The 27,112-nt window shown below is 48.9% G+C and overlaps 1 protein-coding gene across 1 annotated transcript in view; it reads right to left on the bottom strand.

Annotated features, from left to right (window-relative positions):
• mark2b (MAP/microtubule affinity-regulating kinase 2b) overlaps positions 1 to 27,112 on the bottom strand; it is a 111,276-nt gene that overhangs the window by 62,600 nt on the left and 21,564 nt on the right. Inside the window, exons 2-12 of the mRNA XM_031793070.1 lie at positions 21,142 to 21,306; positions 20,082 to 20,135; positions 15,408 to 15,456; positions 15,131 to 15,196; positions 14,460 to 14,530; positions 14,290 to 14,346; positions 8,967 to 9,203; positions 7,905 to 8,024; positions 6,715 to 6,814; positions 6,502 to 6,614; positions 5,619 to 5,745 (exon numbers count right to left, since the gene is read on the bottom strand). Of these exons, the coding sequence (XP_031648930.1) occupies positions 5,619 to 5,745; positions 6,502 to 6,614; positions 6,715 to 6,814; positions 7,905 to 8,024; positions 8,967 to 9,203; positions 14,290 to 14,346; positions 14,460 to 14,530; positions 15,131 to 15,196; positions 15,408 to 15,456; positions 20,082 to 20,135; positions 21,142 to 21,306 (1,159 nt within the window). The remainder of the gene's footprint in view (positions 1 to 5,618; positions 5,746 to 6,501; positions 6,615 to 6,714; positions 6,815 to 7,904; positions 8,025 to 8,966; positions 9,204 to 14,289; positions 14,347 to 14,459; positions 14,531 to 15,130; positions 15,197 to 15,407; positions 15,457 to 20,081; positions 20,136 to 21,141; positions 21,307 to 27,112) is intronic.

Here is a 27,112-nt window from a genome sequence, read left to right as displayed (position 1 = left end):
CGTGGACAGGACAAGTGAATATCAACAGTAACCATATGATGATCAGAGAAACCCACAGGAGTAATGGCACACTTTCCAACCCTACTACAGTATTGCTCAGATACATACAACCTGTCTAACCCCACGACCTTCATTAATTTTTAGCCATGTGTACTGCCTAACTTTGGCATTCCTTACTCTCCACACATCAGAAAGCTCAAACTCAGTTAATAGGCCAGACAGGCAAGTGGCTGACCGCAGGTGAGGTTCTTCAGCAGTGTGATCAACAGTAAAATCCACTGTACAGTTCCAGTCACCCCCTAAAACCATACACCCCTCTTGGTCACACTGTCCCAGTCCCCCTCTAAAACCATACACCCCTCTTGGTCACACTGTCTTAACGTTTCCTTTAGTTGATCAAATCAGCAATACGCTCTGTAGCCTCATTAGGAGCATAAACATTCAAAAAAAAAAAAAAAAAAAACCCCATAACATCCACTTTGACCAATAAAACCCGACCCGTGACAATCTCTGTTGTAGATACCACAGTCACCCCTAAACCTGAGGAAAACAAGATGGCCACCCCAGCACTGAAATTAGTACCATGACTGAGTACATGCTGCCCCTCCCACCACCTACCCCAGTCAACCTCATTTTCCTCATCGCTATGTGTCTCCTGTAGGAAAACTACATGAAGCCTTTTCTGTTTTATTACTTCTAATACCCAAGCCCTCTTATTCCTGTCCCTTCCCCCATTACTATTGAGAGAACCTCCCCTTAGTACCTCCATGTAGAAAAGAGTAAAGAAAAGCAGAAGAAACCACAGAGAAACCAATGAGAAAAAAGACACCCTATGAAGCATGATCATCATCATAATTTTTTTCCCTTCTCTTAACCTGAACACGTTTCCCACCACCTTTTGCTGCTGCAACAGCGGTAATAAATTTCCTCAAGCGAAACCGCTTCTTCTCACTCAGCTGGTCTAACCCCACCGTCTTCTGTAACATCACAGCAGACCTCACAAACTTATCAACATCAAAATAATCTGCCAATTTGACAGATTTCCCAAAAGTCTGATCCAGAAACTCATTTACCTCCTCTAGATCATAAACGGAGTCCTCACCAGCATCTGTCATATCTAAAGAGATATCCATATCCTTCTCTTGATCCTCCTCAGCTGAGAACATAGACAACTGACTCCCCTCTACCACATCCCTTTCAACACTCTCCACTTGCACCTCATCACTCGTACCAGGCATCTCCTCCACTATCTGGGAGACTAGCCCCACCTGAACATCACTACTCATAGTGGGCATCTTCTCCACTAACTGAGAGCCTAGCTCCACATGAACCCCAGCACTCGTAGTGGGCATCTCCTCCACTACCTGGGAGCTTAGCTCCACATGAAAACCCTCCTGTACCTCATTACTCGTAGTGGGCATCTCCTCCACTACCTGGGAACCTAGCTCCACATGAAAACCCTCCTGTACCTCATTACTCGTAGTGGGAAACTCCTCCACTACCTGGGAGCCTAGCTCTACATGAACCCCAGCACTCGTAGTGGGCATCTCCTCCACTCCCTGGGAGCCTAGCTCCACATGAACCCCAGCACTCGTAGTGGGCACCTCCTCCACTACCTGGGAGCCTAGCTCCACATGAACCCCCTCCTTTACCCCAGTACTCATACTAGGCACCTGCTCACCAGTCTGAGGAACTGGCTCTTCAGATACATCCTTACCTCCTACAACAATACTTTTCTGTAGCATAACATTTCCTTCTAATACAAGTTGCAAACCCGTGCCCTCAACACGGATAACTTGTTCCTCAGCAACAGGTGCTTTTGGCTGCTCTACCGCTGTCAGCTCACCTCTCCCTACATCAGTGGGCCCAGGCGTTACGATGACCACCTGTGCCCCTCCCTCTGCCTTCTCCCTTTTCGGGCAAGCATGTCGCTTATGACCAACATCCCCACACTCAAAACACCGTTGACTACCCGTACTAGCATAAGCCATATACAATCTATTGTCATACTTGATTTTAAACGATAACTCTAAACACCTGTCGCCGAAATGACATTACCTGTTTCAACGCCGGGTGTTTGCAACCCAACGGGACAACCTTAATTGAACTGGCGAACTTCCCAAAGCGCAATAACTCGCGCTCCAATAGCTCATTAGGAATAAACGGTGGTACATTTGAAATCGTTACCCTTGTTGACGGAGAAAAAAGCGGCGTAACTTGAATAAACATTCCTTTAAGAAGTACACCATGCTCAACCATCCGATCTACTAGACACTCTTCTTTAAGAAGTACACCATGCTCAACCATCCGATCAACCAGACACTCTTCTTTAAGAAGTACACCATGATCAACCATCCGATCAACTGGACACTCTTCTTTAAGAAGTACACCATGCTCAACCATCCGATCAACTAGACACTCTTCTTTAAGAAGTACACCATGCTCAACCAACCGATCTACTAGACACTCTTCTTTAAGAAATACACCATGCTCAACCATCCGATCAACTAGACACTCTTCTTTAAGAAGTACACCATGCTCAACCATCCGATCTACTAGACACTCTCCTTTAAGAAGTACACCATGCTCAACCATCCGATCTACTAGACACTCTTCTTTAAGAAGTACACCATGCTCAACCATCCGATCTACTAGACACTCTTCTTTAAGAAATACCACCACAGCTTTAATCATCCGGGATGCATAAGCAACATTTTCATATCCCACCTCCTCTCCTACGACGACCAGAAACTCCTCCACCGTGACAGTAGCTTCAGTAACACACCTAAAGCCATGCCGAAGTGACAGGGACGGCATCCCCATTCGGGCTGCCATCCCCGCCAAATACTTAAATTCTACCACAACAAAAATAATAACGTTAATCATGCATCAACAAAAATGCCACCAAGAAATAGCAAACCGAAAGAAAGTTGTGAATATCTAACTCTCCACAACACACGCACTCCTTCACTCAAACAATTCCCAGCATGCACCAATCACTCCCAGCATGCAGAGAGAGAGAGAGAAAGAGGGAGAAAGAGAAAGAGACAGAGGGAGAGAAAGATGTGAAGCTTTCCCAAGCTTCATATTTAGGATCAGCTTCCCCTCCCCCAATCAGAACATTAAAACGTCCAGTTGAGAACAAATCCCTATGTACAATGACGGTCTAGGAGCAGTGGGTTAACTGCCTTGTTCAGGGACAGAACGACAGATTTGTACCTCGTCAGCTCGGGGGATTCAATCTAGCAACCTTTCGGTTACTGGCCCAACGCTCTAATCACTAGGCTACCCTGCCGCCCCCATCAAAACAGCATATTAACACTCTAAGTAGGTCAGGAGCCAGACAGGAAGCCTAAGAAGGAACAAAAATGAATGATTTAGGCTGCATTACTTCAAGGTTATACTCTACATAGACAGCCATTGTGATAGTGAGTGTGACACTCTAGGCTGGTAGAGAAACAGGAACATTAAGGCTCAGCATTTACACTACATTGTGTTGTATTAAAATCGTAGTCTAGAAATTGCGCATATTAGACTGTGACTTAAATACTTTTTTTTTATTTTTTAAAAAATGCCTTAATAGTCTCTACATTGCCTTTGAATTCATGTTTAGAAAAAGCAGTTTGTCCAGAGCGCGTGTCTTCAGGCTCATGTGATGGTGTCTGGAGAACAGGCCAGAACAGAACAGGCCAGAACAGACCAGGCCAGAACAGAACAGGCCAGAACAGACCAGGCCAGAACAGACCAGGCCAGAACAGGCTAGGCCAGAACAGACCAGACCAGAACAGGCCAGAACAGACCAGGCCAGAACAGACCAGACCAGAACAGACCAGGCCAGCAGTGGGGAAGACCCTCTCCTCGCTTGCAGAGCCACTAGGGATGCCACTCTTGCCAGACTGGGCAGAGATGCAGATTTTCAAAACGTAAAGCTCCTTGAAAGTTGGAATATGCCAGGCCTATGGGGCCAAAATCAATTATGGCCTATTGTATGGCTAATAGAACAAAAACTAAAGCGATCAGATTTTTTAGTTTATAAATACTTTGCTATAATGACACAGTTATCTACCCACCTCGTTCCTATCTGTTAGCATGTACACATAGTAAGTACACTATCATGCTCATGGGATACCTGCCTTTTCAGATTCCACATTGATTCTTTAGTTGTGGACATTACATCACCACACTCCCTCTCTTGCTATTGGTCCACATCTTCGCAATACCCTGACTACACCGCTCGCGTCGCGTGCGCGAGTGTTGCAAAATAAATTTAGGAATCTATGTTATTCAATTATTGTACATATACTGCTCACGCACGTCAATGAGCTTCTGCGTTGCCAAGGGCTCAAATAGAAGTCAGTTCTATTTCTGACGCAGACACCCTGCAAGTCCCGCCTCTCCCATTTCCTCATTGGTTTATAGAAGCAGGTACCTACCTGCCATTTCCTCATTGGTTAAACCCACGTGGGTGATTGAAAGACGAGCTGTGTTGCTGGTTGTCGTGGTAATATTATGGAAGTTTAGATGCCAATCACCTTATAAGTTCAAAGTTGAAAAAGCCTGGAAGGAGGAGAGGTGACTTGAAACGATTCAGTTGACCGGTTTATGTGTGGATTAATTGTCTGAGTAGAGGACCTTGTGCATTTCAGGTAAAATAACAACTCAATGTTTATATCCCAGGACAAATTAGCTAGCAAGTGCAAGCCAGCTAGATAAATTGCCATACGTGTTTAATGCTTTTCGACCTGTCCCCAAATTAATGTCATTGGTTCAGAGTTTGTTTTGATATTTTAACCTGCGTGTTGTGATCGCGTTTAGTGTCGGGGGACAAAATAAATGTATGCATGATGAGCGAGCAGTCGGTTTGGGTTCCGTGTAAGACACCTTGATTTAGCACGTGTGTGTTTTTCTGATGTTTCTTTAGCTACTGTCTCCATGACAGTAGCTAAAGCAAGGGCCTTTCGCAGCACACAAGTAGACTACAGATGCATGCTGTGCCAGACATGCCGTGAGCTCCTGAAGTGAGCGCTACTGGAGCGGGCGAGAAGGCCGACGCTCCAGCCTTTTGGGAATCTCACTCCTCGCTCCGATCGCATTCTCTGCTGGTGATGTCACCCAGGCGAACCAAAAACCCACCAAACAGTCCGTTCAAACAGCATTCACACTCATTATCATCATTATCACAATGTCCACTATTTCACAGTATTATTCCAAACTCATAGTGTAGAAATATAAAACACAGGAACAAAAACACGTTTTTGACTACGGCGCCCCTTTAACCATTAGATCTAGGGATCACTTGACTGAACCGCCCTTTAACCATTAGATCTAGGGATCACTTGACTACGGCGCCCCTTTAACCATTAGATCTAGGGATCACTTGACTGAACGCCCCTTTAACCATTAGATCTAGGGATCACTTGACTACGGTGCCCCTTTAACCATTAGATCTAGGGATCACTTGACTGAACGCCCCTTTAACCATTAGATCTAGGGATCACTTGACTACGGCGCCCCTTTAACCATTAGTGGGGAAAATGCAAAACTGACCCAAGATCAGCATTTAGGGATCACTTGACTGAATTCCTTCCCTCCTCTCCAATCAAACACACGTATCTCACCCTGGTCAGTGGCTCTGCGGGGTTTCTGGTTGGACGATACGCTGCGCTGTACCTTGCTGGGCGGGGACGGGGCGCTACTTTTCGAGAGTTCATTTCCTGGGCGGGGCTTAATGATACCCTCATCCAGCTGGAGAACAGGAAAGAAGAGAATCCATCAGAGAGAGAGAGACATAGAAAGACACAGAGAGAGAGACAGAGAGAGAGGGAGAGAGACACAGAAAGAGAGAGAGAGAGAGACAGAGGGAAAGAGAGAGAGAGACACAGAAAGAGAGAGAGAGAGAGACAGAGGGAGAGAGAGAGAGACACAGAAAGAGAGACATAGAAAGACACAGAGAGAGAGACAGAGAGAGAGGGAGAGAGACACAGAAAGAGACAGAAAGAGAGAGACAGAAAGAGAGAGAGAGAGAGACAGAGAGAGAGACAGAGAGAGAGACAGAGAGACACAGAGAGAGACAGAGAGAGAGAGACAGAGAGAGAGAGACAGAGAGACACAGAGAGAGAGAGAGAGAGAGAGAGAGAGACACCAAGAAACACAGAGTATATGCGAGTGTGTGTATCTGTGTACTTCGTGGTTTGTGTAGTCCAGTAGTGTGTGTGTGTGTGTGTGTACACCTCGTGGTTTGTGTAGTCCAGTAGTAGTAGTAGTAGTAGTAGTATGTATGTATGTATGTATGTATGTATGTATGTATGTATGTATGTATGTATGTGTGTACACCTCGTGGTTTGTGTAGTCCAGTAGTAGTAGTAGTGTGTGTGTGTGTGTGTGTACACCTCGTGGTTTGTGTAGTCCAGTAGTAGTGTGTGTGTGTACACCTCGTGGTTTGTGTAGTCCAGTAGTAGTGTGTGTGTGTGTGTGTGTGTGTGTGTGTGTGTGTGTGTACACCTCGTGGTTTGTGTAGTCCAGTAGTAGATACGTGGCCATGACTTCGTTGTATTTCTGGTTGACCAGCGAGTCCTGCACCTCCTCCATGGAGTACCCCATCTGAATCATGATCTCTATTCACACACACACACACACACACACATTAGTATTATATAGTACATACGATGATAGAAACGTATAAGAGCAATTTGAGGCTGGTGTTTCAGAGTCTACCTGTTCTCTTGGGGTCCTTGTAGTCAGGCATGGGCTCTATGTACGGTTTCAACTCCTCCTCTTCATGACCCACATTCATCCACCTATCCTTCATTATCTGCTGCTGGGGGGGAAGAGGGGAGGAGAGGAGGAGGAGAGATGAGGAGAGGAAGAGGAGGAGAGTGGAGAGGAAGAGAAGAGGAGGCAGAGAGAGGAGGAAGAGAGAGGAGAGGAAGAGAAGAGGAGGTAGAGAGAGGAGGAAGAGAGAGGAGAGGAAGAGAAGAGGAGGCAGAGAGAGGAGGAGAGGAAGAGAAGAGGAGGAAGAGAGAGGAGAGGAAGAGGAGGAGGAGAGATGAGGAGAGGAAGAGGAGGAGAGAGGAGAGGAAGAGAAGAGGAGGCAGAGAGAGGAGGAAGAGAGAGGAGAGGAAGAGGAGGAGGTTGAGGAAGAGAAGAGGAGGAAGAGAGAGGAGGAGAGAGGAGCAGAGGAAGAGAAGGGGGGAAGAGGAGGAGAGGAAGAAGAGGAGGAGAGAGGAGAGGAAGAGAAGGAAGAGAGAGGAGGAGGAGAGAGGAGAGAGGAGAAGAGGAAGAGAAGGGGGGGAAGAGAGAGGATGAGAGGAGAAGAGATGAGGAGAGGAAGAGGAGGAGGAGAGAAAGAGAAGAGAGGAGAAGAAGAGGTGGGGGGAAGAGAGGCGGGGGGAGGAGAGGCCGGAGGAGAGGAAGAGAGGCGGAGGAGAGGAAGAGGCAGAGGAAGAGAGGCAGAGGAAGAGAGGCAGAGGAAGAGGCAGAGGAAGAGGCAGAGGAAGAGAGGCAGAGGCAGAGGAAGAGGAAGAGAGGCAGAAGAGAGGAAGAGAGGCAGAGAAGAGGAAGAGAGGCAGAGGAAAAGGCAGAGGAAGAGGCAGAGGAAGAGGCAGAGGAAGAGAGGCAGAAGAGAGGAAGAGAGGCAGAGAAGAGGAAGAGAGGCAGAGGAAGAGGCAGAGGCAGAAGAGAGGAAGAGAGGCAGAGGAGATGAGGTGAAGAGAGTAAAGGGTATAATGTAGAAAAGAGGGAGAGGGGAACAGAGAGGGGAAACAGAGAGGGACAACTGTAGCTCACACAAAGAAAACAAGAAGTATTTAAATATTCAGGTTAGGAAACATTTTATAGCCAGGTGACATGTCAGGGGTCAAAGGTGAGTGGTCACAGCGGTCAGGCGTTAAAGGTGACTGACTGACCTCCAGGCTGCCTCTCTTGGTGGGGTTGAGGATCAGGAACTTCTTCAGTAGGTTTTCACAGTCTGTAGACATGTAAAAAGGAATACGGTACTTCCCCCTCAACACGCGCTCTCTCAACTCCTATAGGGGGAGAGAGATGGGAGAGGTCAGAGGTCAGACATGTAGAACAGAATACGGTACTTCCCCCTCAACACGCGCTCTCTCAACTCCTATAGGGGGAGAGAGATGGGAGAGGTCAGAGGTCAGACATGTAGAACAGAATACGGTACTTGCCCCTCAACACGCGCTCTCTCAACTCCTATAGGGGGAGAGAGATGGGAGAGGTCAGACATGTAGAACAGGATAAGGTATTTCCATAGAGATAGATAGAGGACTCATCTTTGTATCTGTGCCATTATAGGGTCTGTGACAGCCTCAATGGTGCTGCCTGTGCTATCTCCATTTTAAAGTAGTACATTTTCTTCTTCACGATTGGCTGATCCCTCCTGATGACCCAGTTAAACATGACTCTAACATGACTCCAACCAATGAAGTTGGAAGACCCTCCCAGTTGACTACATTAAAATGGTGGAAGTCCTCAGGGGCGCTGCCCATGGTAATACTGCCTTTTGGCCACTAGAGCCCTCTATCATTCTCTATGAGTATTTCCCCCTCAACTCATATAGGGGGAGACAGAGGAGCGATTAGGGGTACGAGGTCAGGGGTTAAGGGTTAAGGGTTAGAGGTCAGTCTGTAGAACAGAATAGAGATCTCTCTCACACACCCCTCTATGTCACCATCTCACACACCCGCCCACCCCTCCCTCCATCTCCCCACACACACCTCTCTATGTCACCATCTCACACACCCGCCCACCCCTCCCTCTCCCCACACACACCTCTCTATGTCACCATCTCACACACCCGCCCACTCACCCCTCCCTCCATCTCCCCACACACACCCCTCTATGTCACCATCTCACACACACACCCGCCCACCCCTCCCTCCATCTCCCCACACACACCCCTCTATGTCACCATCTCACATACCCGCCCACCCCTCCCTCCATCTCCCCACACACACCTTGAGGTTCTGACCGTCGAAGGGCAGCGACCCTGAGACCAGCGTGTACAGGATGACCCCCAGGCTCCAGACGTCCACCTCGGGCCCGTCGTACTTCTTCCCCTGGAACAGCTCTGGGGCGGCGTAGGGAGGAGAGCCGCAGAACGTGTCCAGCTTACTGCCCATTACAAACTCATTACTGAAGCCAAAGTCTGCTATCTTGATGTTCATGTCAGAGTCCAGGAGTAGGTTCTCAGCCTGGTGGGGAGAGGAGAGAGAGAGGAGAGAGGGAGACAGAGGAGAGAGAAGGGGAGAGAGGAGAGGAGAGAGGGGGAGAGAGGGGGAGAGAGGAGAGGAGAGAGGGGGAGAGAGGAAGGGAGAGAGAGAGAGGAGAGAGAGGGAGGAAAGAGAGAAGAGAGAGAGAGGAAAGAGAGGGGGGGAGGAGAGAGAGAGGGGGAGAGAGAGAGGAAAGAGAGGAGAGAGGGGGGAGAGAGAGGAAAGAGAGGAGAAGGGGCAGACAGAGATGCACTCAGTAACCTGTTTATCAGTTAGCCTGATCCCAGATCAGTGCGATGCCAGTTAGCCTGATCCCAGATCAGTGCGATGCCAGTTAGCCTGATCCCAGATCAGTGCGATGCCAGTTAGCCTGATCCCAGATCAGTGCGATGCCAGTTAGCCTGATCCCAGATCCGTTTGTTGTTCCCCACGGCGAAATCGGGGACTGTGCATCAGTGACACACAAAATCTCAGATGGCACTGCCCCGATTTTGCGAAACTTGGGTGAATGATGTGTCTTGCCATAGAGATCCGATATTTACCAAATTACACCGATTGGCCCAAGGCGGGAGCTAAAGTACTTAACTGACATTTGTGAGTCACACCAGAAGGATAACTGGGCCACACCAGAGAGTTGAAACCAGAGGGGTAACTGGGCCACACCAGAGAGTTGAAACCAGAAGGATAACTGGGCCACACCAGAGAGTTGAAACCAGAGGGATGGGACCAGTCAACCTGGACCAGTCAGCCTGGTCCCAGATCAGTTAGTGCTCTAGCCAGTCAGCCTGGTCCCAGATCAGTTAGTGCTCTAGCCAGTTAGCCTGGTCCCAGATCAGTTAGTGCTCTAGCCAGTTAGCCTGGTCCCAGATCAGTTTGTGCTCTAGCCAGTTAGCCTGGTCCCAGATCAGTTTGTGCTCCAGCCAGTCAGCCTGGTCCCAGATCGGTTAGTGCTCCAGCCAGTTAGCCTGGTCCCAGATCAGTTAGTGCTCTAGCCAGTTAGCCTGGTCCCAGATCAGTTAGTGCTCTAGCCAGTCAGCCTAGTCCCAGATCAGTTTGTGCTCCAGCCAGTCAGCCTGGTCCCAGATCAGTTAGTGCTCTAGTCAGTCAGCCTGGTCCCAGATCAGTTTGTGCTCTTTCCAACTCAGTCTTGTTGCCACTGATAGGATGGATAGGATATGGACTAGCGTAATCTAGCCTCTGATTTGGGATCAGATATAAACATTCCCATAATGGTTAGGGTTAAGAATGTGACTCAATGAACCTGATCCTAGATCTGTGGTTAAGACCGACTACTAGTGGTGTAAAGTACTTAGGTAAAAGTACTTTAAAGTAGTACTTAAGTAGTTTTGAGGGGGAATCTGTACTTTACTATTTATATTTCTTGCCAACTTTTACTTCACTACATTCCTAAAGAAAATAATGTACTTTTGGAGTGTACTCCATACATACTCATTTTGACAGGAAAATGGTCCAATTTCATGCACTTGTCAAGAGAACATCCCTGGTCATCTCTACTGTCTCTGATCTGGAGGACTCACTAAACAGAGAACATCCCTGGTCATCTCTACTGTCTCTGATCTGGAGGACTCACTAAACAGAGAACATCCCTGGTCATCCCTACTGCCTCTGATCTGGCAGACTCACTAAACAGAGAACATCCCTGGTCGTCCCTACTGCCTCTGATCTGGAGGACTCACTAAACAGAGAACATCCCTGGTCGTCCCTACTGCCTCTGATCTGGAGGACTCACTAAACAGAGAACATCCCTGGTCGTCCCTACTGCCTCTGATCTGGAGGACTCACTAAACAGAGAACATCCCTGGTCATCCCTACTGCCCCTGATCTGGCGGACTCACTAAACAGAGAACATCCCTGGTCATCCCTACTGCCTCTGATCTGGCGGACTCACTAAACAGAGAACATCCCTGGTCATCCCTACTGCCTCTGATCTGGAGAACTCACTAAACAGAGAACATCCCTGGTCATCCCTACTGCCTCTGATCTGGCAGACTCACTAAACAGAGAACATCCCTGGTCATCCCTACTGCCTCTGATCTGGAGGACTCACTAAACAGAGAACATCCCTGGTCATCCCTACTGTCTCTGATCTGGCAGACTCACTAAACAGAGAACATCCCTGTTCATCCCTACTGCCTCTGATCTGGAGGACTCACTAAACAGAGAACATCCCTGGTCGTCCCTACTGCCTCTGATCTGGCAGACTCACTAAACAGAGAACATCCCTGTTCATCCCTACTGCCTCTGATCTGGCAGACTCACTAAACAGAGAACATCCCTGGTCATCCCTACTGCCTCTGATCTGGAGGACTCACTAAACAGAGAACATCCCTGGTCGTCCCTACTGCCTCTGATCTGGCAGACTCACTAAACAGAGAACATCCCTGGTCGTCCCTAATGCCTCTGATCTGGAGGACTCACTAAACAGAGAACATCCCTGGTCGTCTCTACTGTCTCTGATCTGGAGGACTCACTAAACAGAGAACATCCCTGGTCATCCCTACTGTCTCTGATCTGGCAGACTCACTAAACAGAGAACATCCCTGGTCGTCCCTACTGCCTCTGATCTGGAGGACTCACTAAACAGAGAACATCCCTGGTCGTCTCTACTGTCTCTGATCTGGAGGACTCACTAAACAGAGAACATCCCTGGTCATCCCTACTACCTCTGATCTGGAGGACTCACTAAACAGAGAACATCCCTGGTCATCTCTACTGCCTCTGATCTGGAGGACTCACTAAACAGAGAACATCCCTGGTCATCCCTACTGCCTCTGATCTGGCAGACTCACTAAACAGAGAACATCCCTGGTCATCCCTACTGCCTCTGATCTGGAGGACTCACTAAACAGAGAACATCCCTGGTCCTCCCTACTGTCTCTGATCTGGCAGACTCACTAAACAGAGAACATCCCTGTTCATCCCTACTGCCTCTGATCTGGCAGACTCACTAAACAGAGAACATCCCTGGTCATCCCTACTGCCTCTGATCTGGAGGACTCACTAAACAGAGAACATCCCTGGTCGTCCCTACTGCCTCTGATCTGGCAGACTCACTAAACAGAGAACATCCCTGTTCATCCCTACTGCCTCTGATCTGGCGGACTCACTAAACAGAGAACATCCCTGGTCATCCCTACTGCCTCTGATCTGGAGAACTCACTAAACAGAGAACATCCCTGGTCATCCCTACTGCCTCTGATCTGGCAGACTCACTAAACAGAGAACATCCCTGGTCATCCCTACTGCCTCTGATCTGGAGGACTCACTAAACAGAGAACATCCCTGGTCGTCCCTACTGCCTCTGATCTGGCAGACTCACTAAACAGAGAACATCCCTGTTCATCCCTACTGCCTCTGATCTGGCGGACTCACTAAACAGAGAACATCCCTGGTCATCCCTACTGCCTCTGATCTGGAGAACTCACTAAACAGAGAACATCCCTGGTCATCCCTACTGCCTCTGATCTGGCAGACTCACTAAACAGAGAACATCCCTGGTCATCTCTACTGCCTCTGATCTGGAGGACTCACTAAACAGAGAACATCCCTGGTCATCCCTACTGCCTCTGATCTGGCAGACTCACTAAACAGAGAACATCCCTGGTCATCCCTACTGCCTCTGATCTGGAGGACTCACTAAACAGAGAACATCCCTGGTCCTCCCTACTGTCTCTGATCTGGCAGACTCACTAAACAGAGAACATCCCTGTTCATCCCTACTGCCTCTGATCTGGCAGACTCACTAAACAGAGAACATCCCTGGTCATCCCTACTGCCTCTGATCTGGAGGACTCACTAAACAGAGAACATCCCTGGTCGTCCCTACTGCCTCTGATCTGGCAGACTCACTAAACAGAGAACATCCCTGTTCATCCCTACTGCCTCTGATCTGGCGGACTCACTAAACAGAGAACATCCCTGGTCATCCCTACTGCCTCTGATCTGGAGAACTCACTAAACAGAGAACATCCCTGGTCATCCCTACTGCCTCTGATCTGGCAGACTCACTAAACAGAGAACATCCCTGGTCATCCCTACTGCCTCTGATCTGGAGGACTCACTAAACAGAGAACATCCCTGGTCATCCCTACTGTCTCTGATCTGGCAGACTCACTAAACAGAGAACATCCCTGGTCGTCCCTACTGCCTCTGATCTGGAGGACTCACTAAACAGAGAACATCCCTGGTCGTCTCTACTGTCTCTGATCTGGAGGACTCACTAAACAGAGAACATCCCTGGTCATCCCTACTACCTCTGATCTGGAGGACTCACTAAACAGAGAACATCCCTGGTCATCTCTACTGCCTCTGATCTGGAGGACTCACTAAACAGAGAACATCCCTGGTCATCTCTACTGCCTCTGATCTGGAGGACTCACTAAACAGAGAACATCCCTGGTCATCTCTACTGCCTCTGATCTGGAGGACTCACTAAACACACACGCTTCATCTGTAAATTATGTCTGAATGTTGGAGTGAAATGATTTATACTTTTACTTTTTATACTTAAGAACAACTAACTAGGTATACCTCCTTTCCCTTTAATATAAGGATTTTTAAAATCATTTCTACTTGTACATTTGAGCAATTTCATTTACATTTGATACTTAAAAGTATATTTAAAAGCAAATACTTTTACTCAAATAGTATTTTACTGGGTGACTCACTTGAGTCAAGTTATCTTTTACACAAGTATGACAAATCGAGTACTTCTTCCACCACTGCCGACTACAACGCAGAGCACTATAACTTTAAACTTTACACGGCAGAGCGAGGAGCAGAGAAGGTTGTGTTGCCTAGCAACAGGAAGGTGTTCTCGGCACGAGCGCTCAGCGTGAAATAGAACACGATGACATCATCAGACAACTCTGAACACACAGACACCGATGGGCAAGTGACTGTTAGGAGCCTGTGTAAAGGTCATAGTTCAAGCTCTTCTGGCCGTAGCCCCCAGCTCTTAGTTCCCAGCCCGTAAGCCCCCAGCTACTTAGTCCCCAGCTACTTAGCGCACACACACGCGTTATAGTGTGTAGAGGGAGAGTCTCACCTTCAGATCTCTGTGGACAATACACTTCTGGTGACAGTACTGGACCGCTGACACGATCTAAACAGGGATGGAGAGAAGGATTGAGAATGGGGAGGAGGAAAGCATATAAACCCCATCTCTCATTCATACACACACACACACACACACACACACACACACACGCTCCTCACCTGTCTGAATTTGGCACGCGCCTCCTTTTCTTTCATCCTCCCATGAGCGACCAGGTAATCAAACACCTCCCCTGGAGGACAGAGGAGAGGAGCGAGGGGGAAGAGGAGCGAGAGGAACGAGGGGGGAGAGGAGCGATGGGGGAGAGGAGAGAGAGGAGCGAGGGGGGAGAGGAGAGAGGGGGGGAGGAGAGAAGGGGAGAGGAGCGAGGGGGAGAAGAGCGAGGGGGAGAGGAGCGAGGGGGAGAGGAGTGAGGGGGAGAGGAGCGAAAGGGCGGTGGAGAGGAGAGAGAGGAGCGAGGGGGGAGAGGAGAGAGAGGAGCGAGCGGGGAGAGGAGAGAGAGGAGCGAGGGGGAGGAGAGAGGGGGGAGAGGAGCGAGGGGAGAGAGGAGCGAAGGGAGAGAGGGGGGAGAGGAGCGAGGGGGGAGAGGAGCAAGGAGGGAGAGGAGCGAGGAGGGAGAGGAGCGAGGGGGGAGAGGGATGATAGGAGAGAAAGGATGAGAGAAGAGAAACAGTCACAGAAAGGTAGCAGTTCTTTAGTTCACCTGAGGGCGTATGAAGGCTACATAGCTATCAAATAGTGAAACATAATTTCAGGGTCAAAGGGGGAAGGATTTAACTGTTGCACACAAGATGACTCAGGGGAAGTATTTTTGACGCGGGCACACACTCACCTCCACTGGCATACTCCATGACCAGGTACAATGTCTTCTCCGTCTCAATCACCTCAAATAACTTCACTGTTGAAGGGAGAGGGTTGGCGGGAGAGGGTTGGCGGGAGGGAGAGGGGGGGAGAGGGAGAAAAAGGGATCATTATTTAGATTCAATCACCTATAGCAGCATAGCTTGGTTCAAGATTCTTTAGCGTGATTCCAGTTCATTGACTTGAAATGATTCTTGATTCAGATTCACTTGACTGTGACAGGATCACTAATAATTGAGTCAACTCACCTATGTTAGGATGATTCAACAGCTTCATGATTCTCACTTCTCGGAAGAGCTGAAGAGGACAGAGAAGATAGTCAGCACTGTGTGTGTGTATGTGTATGTCTCATCTCTGCTACAGGGGATCCCTGTAGTCCCCTCATGAAATGTAATTAAGGCTGGTTTCCTGTAATTAGGTCTCTCTGAGATCTAGACACCAGAGAGAAATGGATGGAGAGAGAGAGAGAGAGAGAGAGAGAGACAGCGGGAGAGAGCTGGAGAGAGAGTGGGCAGGTGGGAGAGAGAGCGAGGGAGAGAGCTGGAGAGAGAGTGGGCAGGTGGGAGAGAGAGCGAGGGAGAGAGCTGGAGAGAGAGTGGGCAGGTTGGAGAGAGAGCGAGGGAGAGAGCTGGAGAGAGAGTGGGCAGGTGGGAGAGAGAGCGAGGGAGGAGAGCAGGAGAGAGAGTGGGCAGGTGGGAGAGAGCGAGCGAGGGAGAGAGCGGGAGAGAGAGTGGGCAGGTGGGAGAGAGAGCGAGGGAGAGAGCTGGAGAGAGAGTGGGCAGGTGGGAGAGAGCGAGCGAGGGAGAGAGAGAGAGAGAGAGTGGGCAGGTGGGAGAGAGAGCGAGGGAGAGAGCTGGAGAGAGAGTGGGCAGGTGGGAGAGAGAGCGAGGGAGAGAGCGAGCGAGGGAGAGAGCGGGAGAGAGAGTGGGCAGGTGGGAGAGAGCGAGCGAGGGAGAGAGCGGGAGAGAGAGTGGGCAGGTGGGAGAGAGAGCGAGGGAGAGAGCGGGAGAGAGCTGGAGAGAGAGTGGGCAGGTGGGAGAGAGAGCGAGGGAGAGAGCTGGAGAGAGAGTGGGCAGGTGGGAGAGAGCGAGCGAGGGAGAGAGCGGGAGAGAGAGTGGGCAGGTGGGAGAGAGCGAGCGAGGGAGAGAGCGGGAGAGAGAGTGGCAGGTGGGAGAGAGCGAGCAAGGGAGAGAGCGGGAGAGAGAGTGGGCAGGTGGGAGAGAGAGCGGGGAGAGAGCGGGAGGAGAGCTGGAGAGAGAGTGGGCAGGGTGGGAGAGAGAGTGAGGGAGAGAGCTGGAGAGAGAGTGGGCAGAGTGGGAGAGAGAGCGAGGGAGAGGCTGGAGAGAGTGGGCAGGTGGGAGAGAGCGAGCGAGGGAGAGAGCGGGAGAGAAGAGTGGGCAGGTGGAGAGAGGAGCGAGGGAAGAGAGCTGGGAGAGAGAGTGGGCAGGTGGGAGAGAGCGAGCGAGGGAGAGAGCGGGAGAGAGAGTGGGCAGGTGGGAGAGAGCGAGCGAGGGAGAGAGCGGGAGAGAGAGTGGGCAGGTGGGGAGAGAGCGAGCGAGGGAGAGAGCGGGAGAGAGAGTGGGGGCAGGTGGGAGAGAGAGCGAGGGAGAGAGCGGGAGAGAGCTGGAGAGAGAGTGGGCAGGTGGGAGAGAGAGCGAGGGAGAGAGCTGGAGAGAGAGTGGGCAGGTGGGAGAGAGAGCGACGGGAGAGAGCGAGCGAGGGAGAGAGCGGGAGAGAGAGTGGGCAGGTGGGAGAGAGCGAGCGAGGGAGAGAGCGGGAGAGAGAGTGGGCAGGTGGGAGAGAGAGCGAGGGAGAGAGCGGGAGAGAGCTGGAGAGAGAGTGGGCAGGTGGGAGAGAGAGCGAGGGAGAGAGCTGGAGAGAGAGTGGGCAGGTGGAGAGAGCGAGCAAGGGAGAGAGCGGGAGAAGAGAGTGGCAGGTGGGAGAGAGAGCGAGGGAGAGAGCGGGAGAGAGCTGGAGAGAGAGTGGGCAGGTGGGAGAGAGAGTGAGGGCAGAGAGCTGGAGAGAGAGTGGGCAGGTGGGAGAGAGAGCGAGGGAGAGAGCTGGAGAGAGTGGGCAGGTGGGAGAGAGCGAGCGAGGGAGAGAGCGGGAGAGAGAGTGGGCAGGTGGGAGAGAGAGCGAGGGAGAGAGCTGGAGAGAGAGTGGGCAGGTGGGAGAGAGCGAGCGAGGGAGAGAGCGGGAGAGAGAGTGGGCAGGTGGGAGAGAGCGAGCGAGGGAGAGAGCGGGAGAGAGAGTGGGCAGGTGGGAGAGAGCGAGCGAGGGAGAGAGCGGGAGAGAGAGTGGGCAGGTGGGAGAGAGAGCGAGGGAGAGAGCGGGAGAGAGCTGGAGAGAGAGTGGGCAGGTGGGAGAGAGAGCGAGGGAGAGAGCTGGAGAGAGAGTGGGCAGGTGGGAGAGAGAGCGAGGGAGAGAGAGAGAGAGAGAGAGGAGAGAGTGGGCAGGTGGGAGAGAGAGCGAGGGAGAGAGCTGGAGAGAGAGTGGGCAGGTGGGAGAGAGCGCGAGGGAGAGAGCTGGAGAGAGAGTGGGCAGGTGGGAGAGAGAGCCGAGGGAGAGAGCGTGGAGAGAGAGTGGGCAGGTGGGAGAGAGCTAGCGAGGGAGAGAGCGGGAGAGAGAGTGGGCAGGTGGGAGAGAGAGCGAGGGAGAGAGCGAGGGAGAGAGAGTGGGCAGGTGGGAGAGAGAGCGAGGGAGAGAGCGGGAGAGAGCGAGGGAGAGAGAGTGGGCAGGTGGGAGAGCGAGACGGGAGAGAGAGAGGAAGAGAGAAAGAGAAAATAGGAGAGAAAAGCACATGAGATGGTGAGTAAGAGGAAGGTGTGTGTAGGGTGTTATCGTGTGTGTGTTATGGTGTGTGTGTGGGGGGGTGGGAGTGTGCGTTATGGTGTGTGTGTGTGTGTGTGTGTAGTGTGTTATGGTGTGTGTGTGGGGGTGGGAGTGTGTGTGTGTGTGTGTGTATAGTGTGTGTATAGTGTGTTATGGTATGCGTGTGTAGTGTGTTGTGTGTGGGGGGGTGGGAGTGTGTGTGTAGTGTGTTACGGTGTGTGTGTGTGTGTGTGTTGTGTGTAGTATGTGTAGTATGTGTAGTATGTGTAGTTTGTGTAGAATGTGTAGTTTGTGTAGTGTGTATAGTGTGTATATAGTGTATAGTGTGTATATAGTGTATAGTGTGTTTTGTGTGTATAGTGTGTAGTGTATGTAGAGTGTGTGTAGAGTGTGTGTAGTGTGTGTGTATAGAGTGTGTGTATAGTGTGTATAGTGTGTGTAGTGTGTATAGTGTGAGTAGTGTGTATAGTGTGTATATAGTGTGTGTAGTGTGTATAGTTGTGTATAGTGTGTATAGTTTGTGTATAGTTTGTGTATAGTGTGTGTATAGTGTGTGTAGTGTGTATAGTGTGTGTAGTGTGTATAGTGTGTGTAGTGTGTGTAGTGTGTGTATAGTGTGTATAGTGTGTGTAGTGTGTATAGTGTGTATAGTGTGTGTATAGTGTGTATAGTGTGTGTATAGTGTGTGTAGTGTGTGTATAGTGTGTATAGTGTGTGTAGTGTGTATAGTGTGTGTATAGTGTGTGTATAGTGTGTGTAGTGTGTAGTGTGTATAGTGTGTGTAGTGTGTATAGTGTGTATAGTGTGTGTAGTGTGTGTAGTGTGTGTGTAGTGTGTATAGTATAGTGTGTATAGTGTGTGTATAGTGTGTGTATAGTGTGTGTATAGTGTGTGTATAGTGTGTTATAGTGTGTATATAGTGTGTAGTGTAGTGTGTGTATAGTGTGTGTATAGTGTGTATAGTGTGTGTATAGTGTGTATATAGTGTGTATAGTGTGTGTATAGTGTGTCTATAGTGTGTATAGTGTGTGTAGTGTGTGTATAGTGTGTGTAGTGTGTATAGTGTGTATAGTGTGTGTATAGTGTATAGTGTGTGTATAGTGTGTGTATAGTGTGTGTATAGTGTGTGTATAGTGTGTGTATAGTGTGTATAGTGTGTGTAGTGTGTAGTGTGTGTAGTGTGTGTATAGTGTATAGTGTGTGTATAGTGTGTATAGTGTGTGTAGTGTATAGTGTGTATAGTGTGTGTATAGTGTGTGTAGTGTGTGTATAGTGTGTGTATAGTGTGTATAGTGTGTGTATAGTGTGTAGTGTGTGTATAGTGTGTATAGTGTGTGTATAGTGTGTATAGTGTGTGTATAGGTTGTGTATAGTGTGTATAGCGTGTAGTGTGTCTAGTGTGTGTATAGTGTGTATATAGTGTGTATATAGTGTGTGTATAGTGTGTATATAGTGTGTGTATAGTGTATAGTGTGTAGTGTGTGTATAGTGTGTGTAGTGTGTGTGTAGTGTGTGTATAGTGTGTGTATAGTGTGTGTAGTGTGTGTATAGTGTATAGTGTGTATAGTGTATAGTGTGTATAGTGTATAGTGTGTGTATAGTGTGTAGTGTGTGTATAGTGTGTGTATAGTGTATAGTGTGTATGGTGTGTGTACAGTGTGTATAGTGTGTGTACAGTGTGTATAGTGTGTGTATAGTGTGTAGTGTGTGTATAGTGTGTAGTGTGTGTATAGTGTGTGTAGTGTGTGTATAGTGTGTATAGTGTGTGTATAGTGTGTGTATAGTGTGTGTATAGTGTGTGTATAGTGTGTATAGTGTGTATAGTGTATAGTGTGTGTAGTGTGTATAGTGTGTGTAGTGTGTGTAGTGTGTGTATAGTGTGTAGTGTGTGTATAGTGTGCATAGTGTGTATAGTGTGTGTATAGTGTGTGTATAGTGTGTAGTGTGTGTATAGTGTGTAGTGTGTGTATAGTGTGCATAGTGTGTATAGTGTGTGTATAGTGTGTGTAGTGTGTGTGTATAGTGGGTATAGTGTGTGTATAGTGTGTGTATAGTGTGTATAGTGTGTGTATAGTGTGTATGGGACCCACCTTCTGCAGACTGGAAGAGTTGAGTTGTGTTTTATCAATAATCTTAACAGCCACCTGGAAATTATACACTACATTAGACTCAGCAGACAGAGAGACCAATGTGCACAACACCTTGACAAAACCAAAGATCTACCAAACCAAGATCTACCAAACCAAGATCTACCAAACCAAAGAATTCAAATAAAGGGTCAGGTGACTAGAGAATGAGCAGCACTTCCTACTCCACATTTGACTCAGATGCATTTACCTCCTGAAATGTAAAGAAAGAACTGTCTGTCGAGGAGAACACTTGCATTTTGTTCGGGAAAAATGTAAGAGACAGTATATCTAGCTGGTCTGTCATTACATAACAGAGACAGTAGATCAAGCTGGTCTGCCATAATATAATAGAGACAGTTGATCTAGCTGGTCTGTCATAATATAAGAGACAGTAGATCTAGCTGGTCTGTCATAATATAATAGAGACAGTAGATCTAGCTGGTCTGTCATAATATAATAGAGACAGTAGATCTAGCTGGTCTGTCATAAGATAAGAGACAGTAGATCTAGCTGGTCTGTCATAATATAATAGAGACAGTAAATCTAGCTGGTCTGTCATAATATAATAGAGACAGTAGATCTAGCTGGTCTGTCATAATATAAGAGACAGTAGATCTAGCTGGTCTGTCATAATATAATAGAGACAGTTCCTCCAATGTTGACTGTTCCAACAGAACACCCACTTCAACTCAACGGAGAGAGACAGTTGGGCTGCATCTCAATAGTCTACAATGGCTTCCTCTCCTAGTCTCCTCTCCTTCATCAAGTCCTTCAGGAGGAGAGCGGTGGGATAGAACAATGAAAATCAATAATGGTGTGTGAGAGAATGCGTGTCTGAGCTGAGGGGGACTGTAGGGGGTGGTTCAAAATGGATCCAGTCCAAATGCAGAAGGAATTGAGATACAGCCCAAGTCCAAAGTGGAGGCTACACAGGAAGTGATGCAACAAGACAGGAAGCAGTTCCTGACAGAAGGGAAATTGGTGTCTCTGTGTGTATGACTAACGTGTGTGTCTGTGTTACCTCTTTCCCAGTGAGGACATGGCGTGCCAGTTTGACTTTTGCGAAGTTTCCCTTGCCAATGGTCTTCAGCAACCGATAGTTACCGATGTGAGGGGTCTCTTCCGCCGTCGTGGCAACCGAGTTCCGACATCGCGGCATGCTGGGACGGCCCCCCGCCTTGGTGTCCTGGTAGAAGGGAAGGAGGGAGAGGAGGGGAGAGAGTTGTTTAAGTACAGGGATCATCAACTAGATTAAGCCAATTATTTATTGAGTGGAACCTACTTACAAATAATTGGTAGACTGCAAATTGACCGCAAGAAACCCAAACAGATATTTGAATGAAGCATTATATTATCTCAAACCTTGCGAACATATGTATACGATCACAAACACTGACTTTACAAAATGGGCCAGGGATGCTGGACCATGTTGACTCCAACGCTTCCCACAGTTATATCAAGCTGTCTGGATGTCCTTTGGGTGGTGGACCTTTCTTGATACACACAGGAAACTGTTGAGCGTGAAAAACCCAGCAGCGTTGCAGTTCCTTTCAGAAACCGGTGCGTCTGGCACCTACTGCCATACCTCGTTCAAAGGCACTTCAATCTTTAGTCTTGCCCATTCACCCTCTGAATGACACAGACACAATCCATGTATCAATTGTCTGAAGGCTTAAAAATCCTTCTTCAACCTGTCTCCTCCTCTTCATCAGCACAGATTGAAGTGGATTTAACAAAGTGACATCAATAAGGGTTCATATCTTTCACCTGGATTCACCTGGTCAGTCTGTCATGGGAAGAGCAGGTGTTCATAATGTTTTGTACACTAAGCGTCGATCTCTCTATTTTGCGTGGGAATGTACAGAACAGAATTCTTTGGAACAGATTTGCTAAATACAAATCAGTTGGACCTGATTAGCTGATGTTTTTTACATTTCAAATAAAAATCAGTTGGACCTGATTAGCTGATGTTTTTACATGTCTTTTTTGGTCTGAAAACTTGAGCAGCCAAATAAAAATCACCCAGCAGCCAGTTGGAGAACCCTGCTTCAGTGGGTCATATGGTTGAGTGTAGTCTGGCCCAGGAGTGGGAAGGTGAACCGAAAGGAACTGGAGCAACGAACTGCCCTTGCTGTCTCTGCCTGGCCGGTTCCCCTCTTTCCACTGGGATTCTCTGCCTCTAACCCTATTACAGGGGCTGAGTCACTGGCTTACTGGGGCTCTTTCATACCGTCCCTAGGAGGGGTGCGTCACTTGAGTGGGTTGAGTCACTGATGTGATCTTCCTGTCTGGGTTGGCGCCCCCCTTTGGGTTGTGCCGTGGCGGAGATCTTTGCGGGCTATACTCGGCCTTGTCTCAGGATGGTAAGTTGTGGTTGAAGATATCCCTCTAGTGGTGTGGGGGCTGTGCTTTGGCAAAGTGGGTGGAATTATATCCTGCCTGTTTGGCCCTGTCCTGGGGTATCACCGGATGGGGACACAGTGTCTCCTGACCCCTCCTGTCTCAGCCTCCAGTATTTATGCTGCAGTAGTTCATGTGTCGTGGGTCTAGGGTCAGTCTGTTATATCTGGAGTATTTCTCCTGTCTTATCCGGTGTCCTGTGTGAATTTAAGTATGCTCTCTCTAACTCTCTCTTTCTCGGAGGACCTGAGCCCTAGGACCATGCCTCAGGACTACCTTGCTCTGCATGGGTAACGCTGCTTCGAGCGTGGCTGTTGTCGTTGTGTTGCTGGTTCGAGGGTGGCTGTTGTCGTTGTGTTGCTGGTTCGAGCCCAGGGAGGAACGAGGAAGCCATACTGTTACACTGGCAATACTAAAGTGCCTATAAGAACATCCAATAGTCAAAGGTATATGAAATACAAATGGCATAGAGAGAAATAGTCCTATAATTACTACAACCTAAAACTTCTTACCTGGGAATATTGAAGACTCATGTTAAAAGGAACCACCAGCTTTCATATGTTCTCATGTTCTGAGCAAGGAACTTAAACGTTAGCTTTCTTACATGGCACATATTGCACTTTTACTTTGTTTTTGCATTATTTAAACCAAATTGAACATGTTTCATAATTTATTTGAGGCTAAATTAATTTTATAAATTTTTAAATAAGTGTTCATTCAGTATTGTTGTAATTGTCATTATTACAAATACATTTTAAAAAATCGTCCGAATAATTGGTATCGGCTTTATTTGTCCTCCAATAATCGGTATCGGCGTTGAAAAATAAATCGCTCGACCTCTAATCCCTACCCCGGTCAACAGCTCTGCACCCCCCACAGCCACTTGCCCAAGCCTCCCCCCAAATCCAGATAACTGATGTTCTGAAAGAGCTGCAAAATCTGGACCACTACAAATAAGCTGGGCTAGACAATCTGGACCCTCTCTTTCTAAAATTATCCGCCGCAATTGTTGCAACCCCTATTACTAGCCTGTTCAACCTCTCTTTCGTATCGCTTGAGATCCCCAAAGATTGGAAAGCTGCCGTGGTCATCCCCCTCTTCAAAGGAGAGACACTCTAGACCCAAACTGTTACAGACCTAATATATCCTATCCTGGATTTCTAAGGTCTTCGAAAGCCAAGTTAACAAACAGATCACTGACCATTTCGAATCCCACCGTACCTTCTCCGCTATGCAATCTTCTCCGCTATGCAGACTCAACAGCCTTGGTTTCTCAAATGACTGCCTCGCCTGGTTCACCAACTAGTTCTCAGACAGAGGTCAGTGTGTCAAATCGGAGGGCCTGTTGTCTGGACCTCTGGAAGTCTCTATGGGGGTACTACAGGGTTCAATTCTCAGGCCGACTCTTTTCTCTGAATACATCAATGATGTCGCGCTTGCTGCTGGTGATTCTCTGATCCACCTCTACGCAGACGACACCATGCTGTATACTTCTGGCCCTTCTTTGGACACTTTATTAACAAACCTCTGGATGAGCTTTAATGCCATACAACTCTCCTTCCGTGGCCTCCAAATGCATCCTTCACTCATGCTGCTAAACATACCCTTGTAAAACTGACTATCCTACCAATCCTTGACTTCGTCAAAGTCATTTACAAAATAGCCTCCAACACTACTCTGCAAACCGGATGTAGTCTATCACAGTGCCATCCGTTTTATCACCAAAGCCCCATATACTACCCATCACTGCGACCTGTCTGCGCTCGTTGGCTGGCCCTTGCTTCATACTCGTTGCAAAACGCACTGGCTCCAGGTCATCTATAAGTTTTTGCCAGGTAAAGCCTCACTGGTCACCATAACAACACCCACTAATAGCACGCGCTCCAGCAGGTATATTTCACTGGTCATCCCTAAAGCCAACTCCTCCTTTGACCGCCTTTCCTTCCAGTTCTCTGCTGCCAATGACTGGAACAATTTTTTTTTTAAATCACTGAAGCTGGACTCTTATCTCCCTCACTAGCTTTAAGCATCAGCTGTCAGAGCAGCTTACAGATCATTGCACCTGTACATAGCTCATCTGTAAAGAGCCCATCCAACTACCTCATCCCCACATTGCTATTTATTTCTTTGCTCCTTTGCACCCCAGTATCTCTACGTGCACATCATCTTCTGCACATCACTCACTCCAGTATTTAATTGCTAAATTGTAATTACTTCGCCACTATGGCCTATTTATTGCCTTTACCCTCCCTAATTTTACTACATTTGCACACACTGTATATAGACATTGTTGTGTTATTGACTGTACCCTTGTTTATTCCATGTGTAACTCTGTGTTGTTGTTTGTGTCGCACTGCTTTGCTTTATCTCGGCCAGGTCGCAGTTGTAAATGAGAACTTGTTCTCAACTGGCCTACCTGGTTAAATAAAGGTGAATTGTTTTTTATTTAAAAATCACACACACACACACACACACACACACACACACACACACACGACAACTGTGGGCATCTGAACAAGAGAGAGAGAACGAGAAAGAGAGAGGTCCCTCTACAGCTGTAGCAGCAATCAGACCAATCTGGCGAACCTTTTAGACAGCAGCCTCTGAACTCAATCCCAGTTCAGATGAACAAACCAATCTGGCTAATCCAGCCTTTAAAAGGACAGCCTCTGGTGTATCACACAAACAACTGTATTTCTGACATCATTATCCCTAGGACATGTTATTGAGGTCCTGCTGGGGTGTGTGTTCCTTGGGGTGTGTTTGACGTCAACACACGCATACAGGAAGACACACACACACACTCAATCTCTCCTACCTTATTTGCTAACTAGACTCACATTCTGTTCAGAACCTCTCTCTGCCGCCTCTACAATTATGTGTGTGTATGTCAAAGAGCTGTGTGTGTGCATGTCAGAGAGTTGTGTGTGTGTGTGTGTGTGTGGACTGTCCTCGTAGCGCATGTCAACATTAGCTAGACTGGTGAGAGGAAGTTACAGCATTATCCCCATAACACTGATAAGAGCTGTGTGTTTGTGTGTGCGCATCCGTGTGTGTTTGAGAGAGCGGTGTGTGTATTTTATAGTGCGACTCTTGCAATATCCTCTCTAGCTCCGCCCCCCCCCCCCATCTCTCCCCCCACTCCATCTCTCACCCCCCTCTCCATCTCCAGCCCCCCCTCTCTCCCGCCACTCCATCTCACCCCACCATTCCATCTCTCTCTCCCCCCACTCCATCTCTCTCCCCCCTCTCCATCTCTCTCCCCCCTCTCCATCTCTCTCCCCCCTCTCCATCTCTCTCCCCCCTCTCCATCTCTCCCCCCCTCTCCATCTCTCCCCCCCTCTCTCTCTCCCACTCCATCTCCCCCCCACTCCATCTCTCCCCCCCTCTCCATCTCTCCCACTCCATCTCCCCCCCACTCCATCTCTCCATCTCTCCCACTCCATCTCTCCCCCCACTCCATCTCTCTCCCCACTCCATCTCTCTCCTCCCTCATCTCTCTCTCCCCCCTCTCCATCTCTACTTCATCTCTCCCCCCTCTCCATCTCTCTCCCACTCCATCTTCCCCCCACTCCATCTCTCCCCCCTCTCCATCTCTCCCACTCCATCTCTCCCACTCCATCTCTCCCCCCACTCCATCTCTCTCCCCACTCCATCTCTCTCCTCCCTCCATCTCTCTCCCCCCTCTCCATCTCCACTTCATCTCTCCCCCCTCTCCATCTCTCTCCCCACTCCATCTCTCTCCCCCCTCTCCATCTCTCTCCCCACTCCATCTCTCTCCCCCCCTCTCCATCTCTACTCCATCTCTCCCCCCCTCTCCATCTCTCTCCCCACTCCATCTCTCTCCCCCCTCTCCATCTCTACTCCATCTCTCCCCCCCTCTCTCTCTCTCCCCCCCTCTCTCTCTCCCACTCCATCTCCCCCCCTCTCTCTCCCACTCCATCTCTCCCCCTCTCTCTCTCCCACTCCATCTCTCCCCCCTCTCTCTCTCCCACTCCATCTCTCCCCCCTCTCTCTCTCCCACTCCATCTCTCCCCCCTCTCTCTCTCCCACTCCATCTCTCTCCCACTCCATCTCTCCCCCCACTCCATCTCTCCCACTCCATCTCTCCCCCCACTCCATCTCTCTCCTGCCCCCCCCCTCCATCTCTCTCCTGCCCCCCCCCCTCCATCTCCCCCCCCCCCTCCATCTCCCCCCCCCCCCCCCCCTGCATTCCCCCCCCCCATCTCTCTTCTTCTCATCCCCTCTGTACTATTGTGCAGGATTTTCTCCGCTCTCATTCCTTAACAGCTGCACGCCAGCCACACACACACACACACAAACTCACCTGTTATAATTATAGATGTGCAATTGATGTCATTGTTTTGTTCTCACATTACTTTCAGCTAGCTAGCACTGACTCATAACACTAGTTACAGAACCAAGACACACACACTGACTCATAACGCGAGTTACAGAACCAAGACACGCACACTGACTCATAACGCGAGTTACAGAACCAAGACACGCACACTGACTCATAACGCGAGTTACAGAACCAAGACACACACAGAGTCATAACGCTAGTTACAGAACCAAGACACGCACACTGA

The sequence above is a fragment of the Oncorhynchus kisutch genome, linkage group LG16, assembly GCF_002021735.2.
Source record: "Oncorhynchus kisutch isolate 150728-3 linkage group LG16, Okis_V2, whole genome shotgun sequence".
NCBI lineage: Eukaryota > Metazoa > Chordata > Actinopteri > Salmoniformes > Salmonidae > Oncorhynchus > Oncorhynchus kisutch.
This window is presented reverse-complemented; position numbering and strand designations above follow the sequence as displayed.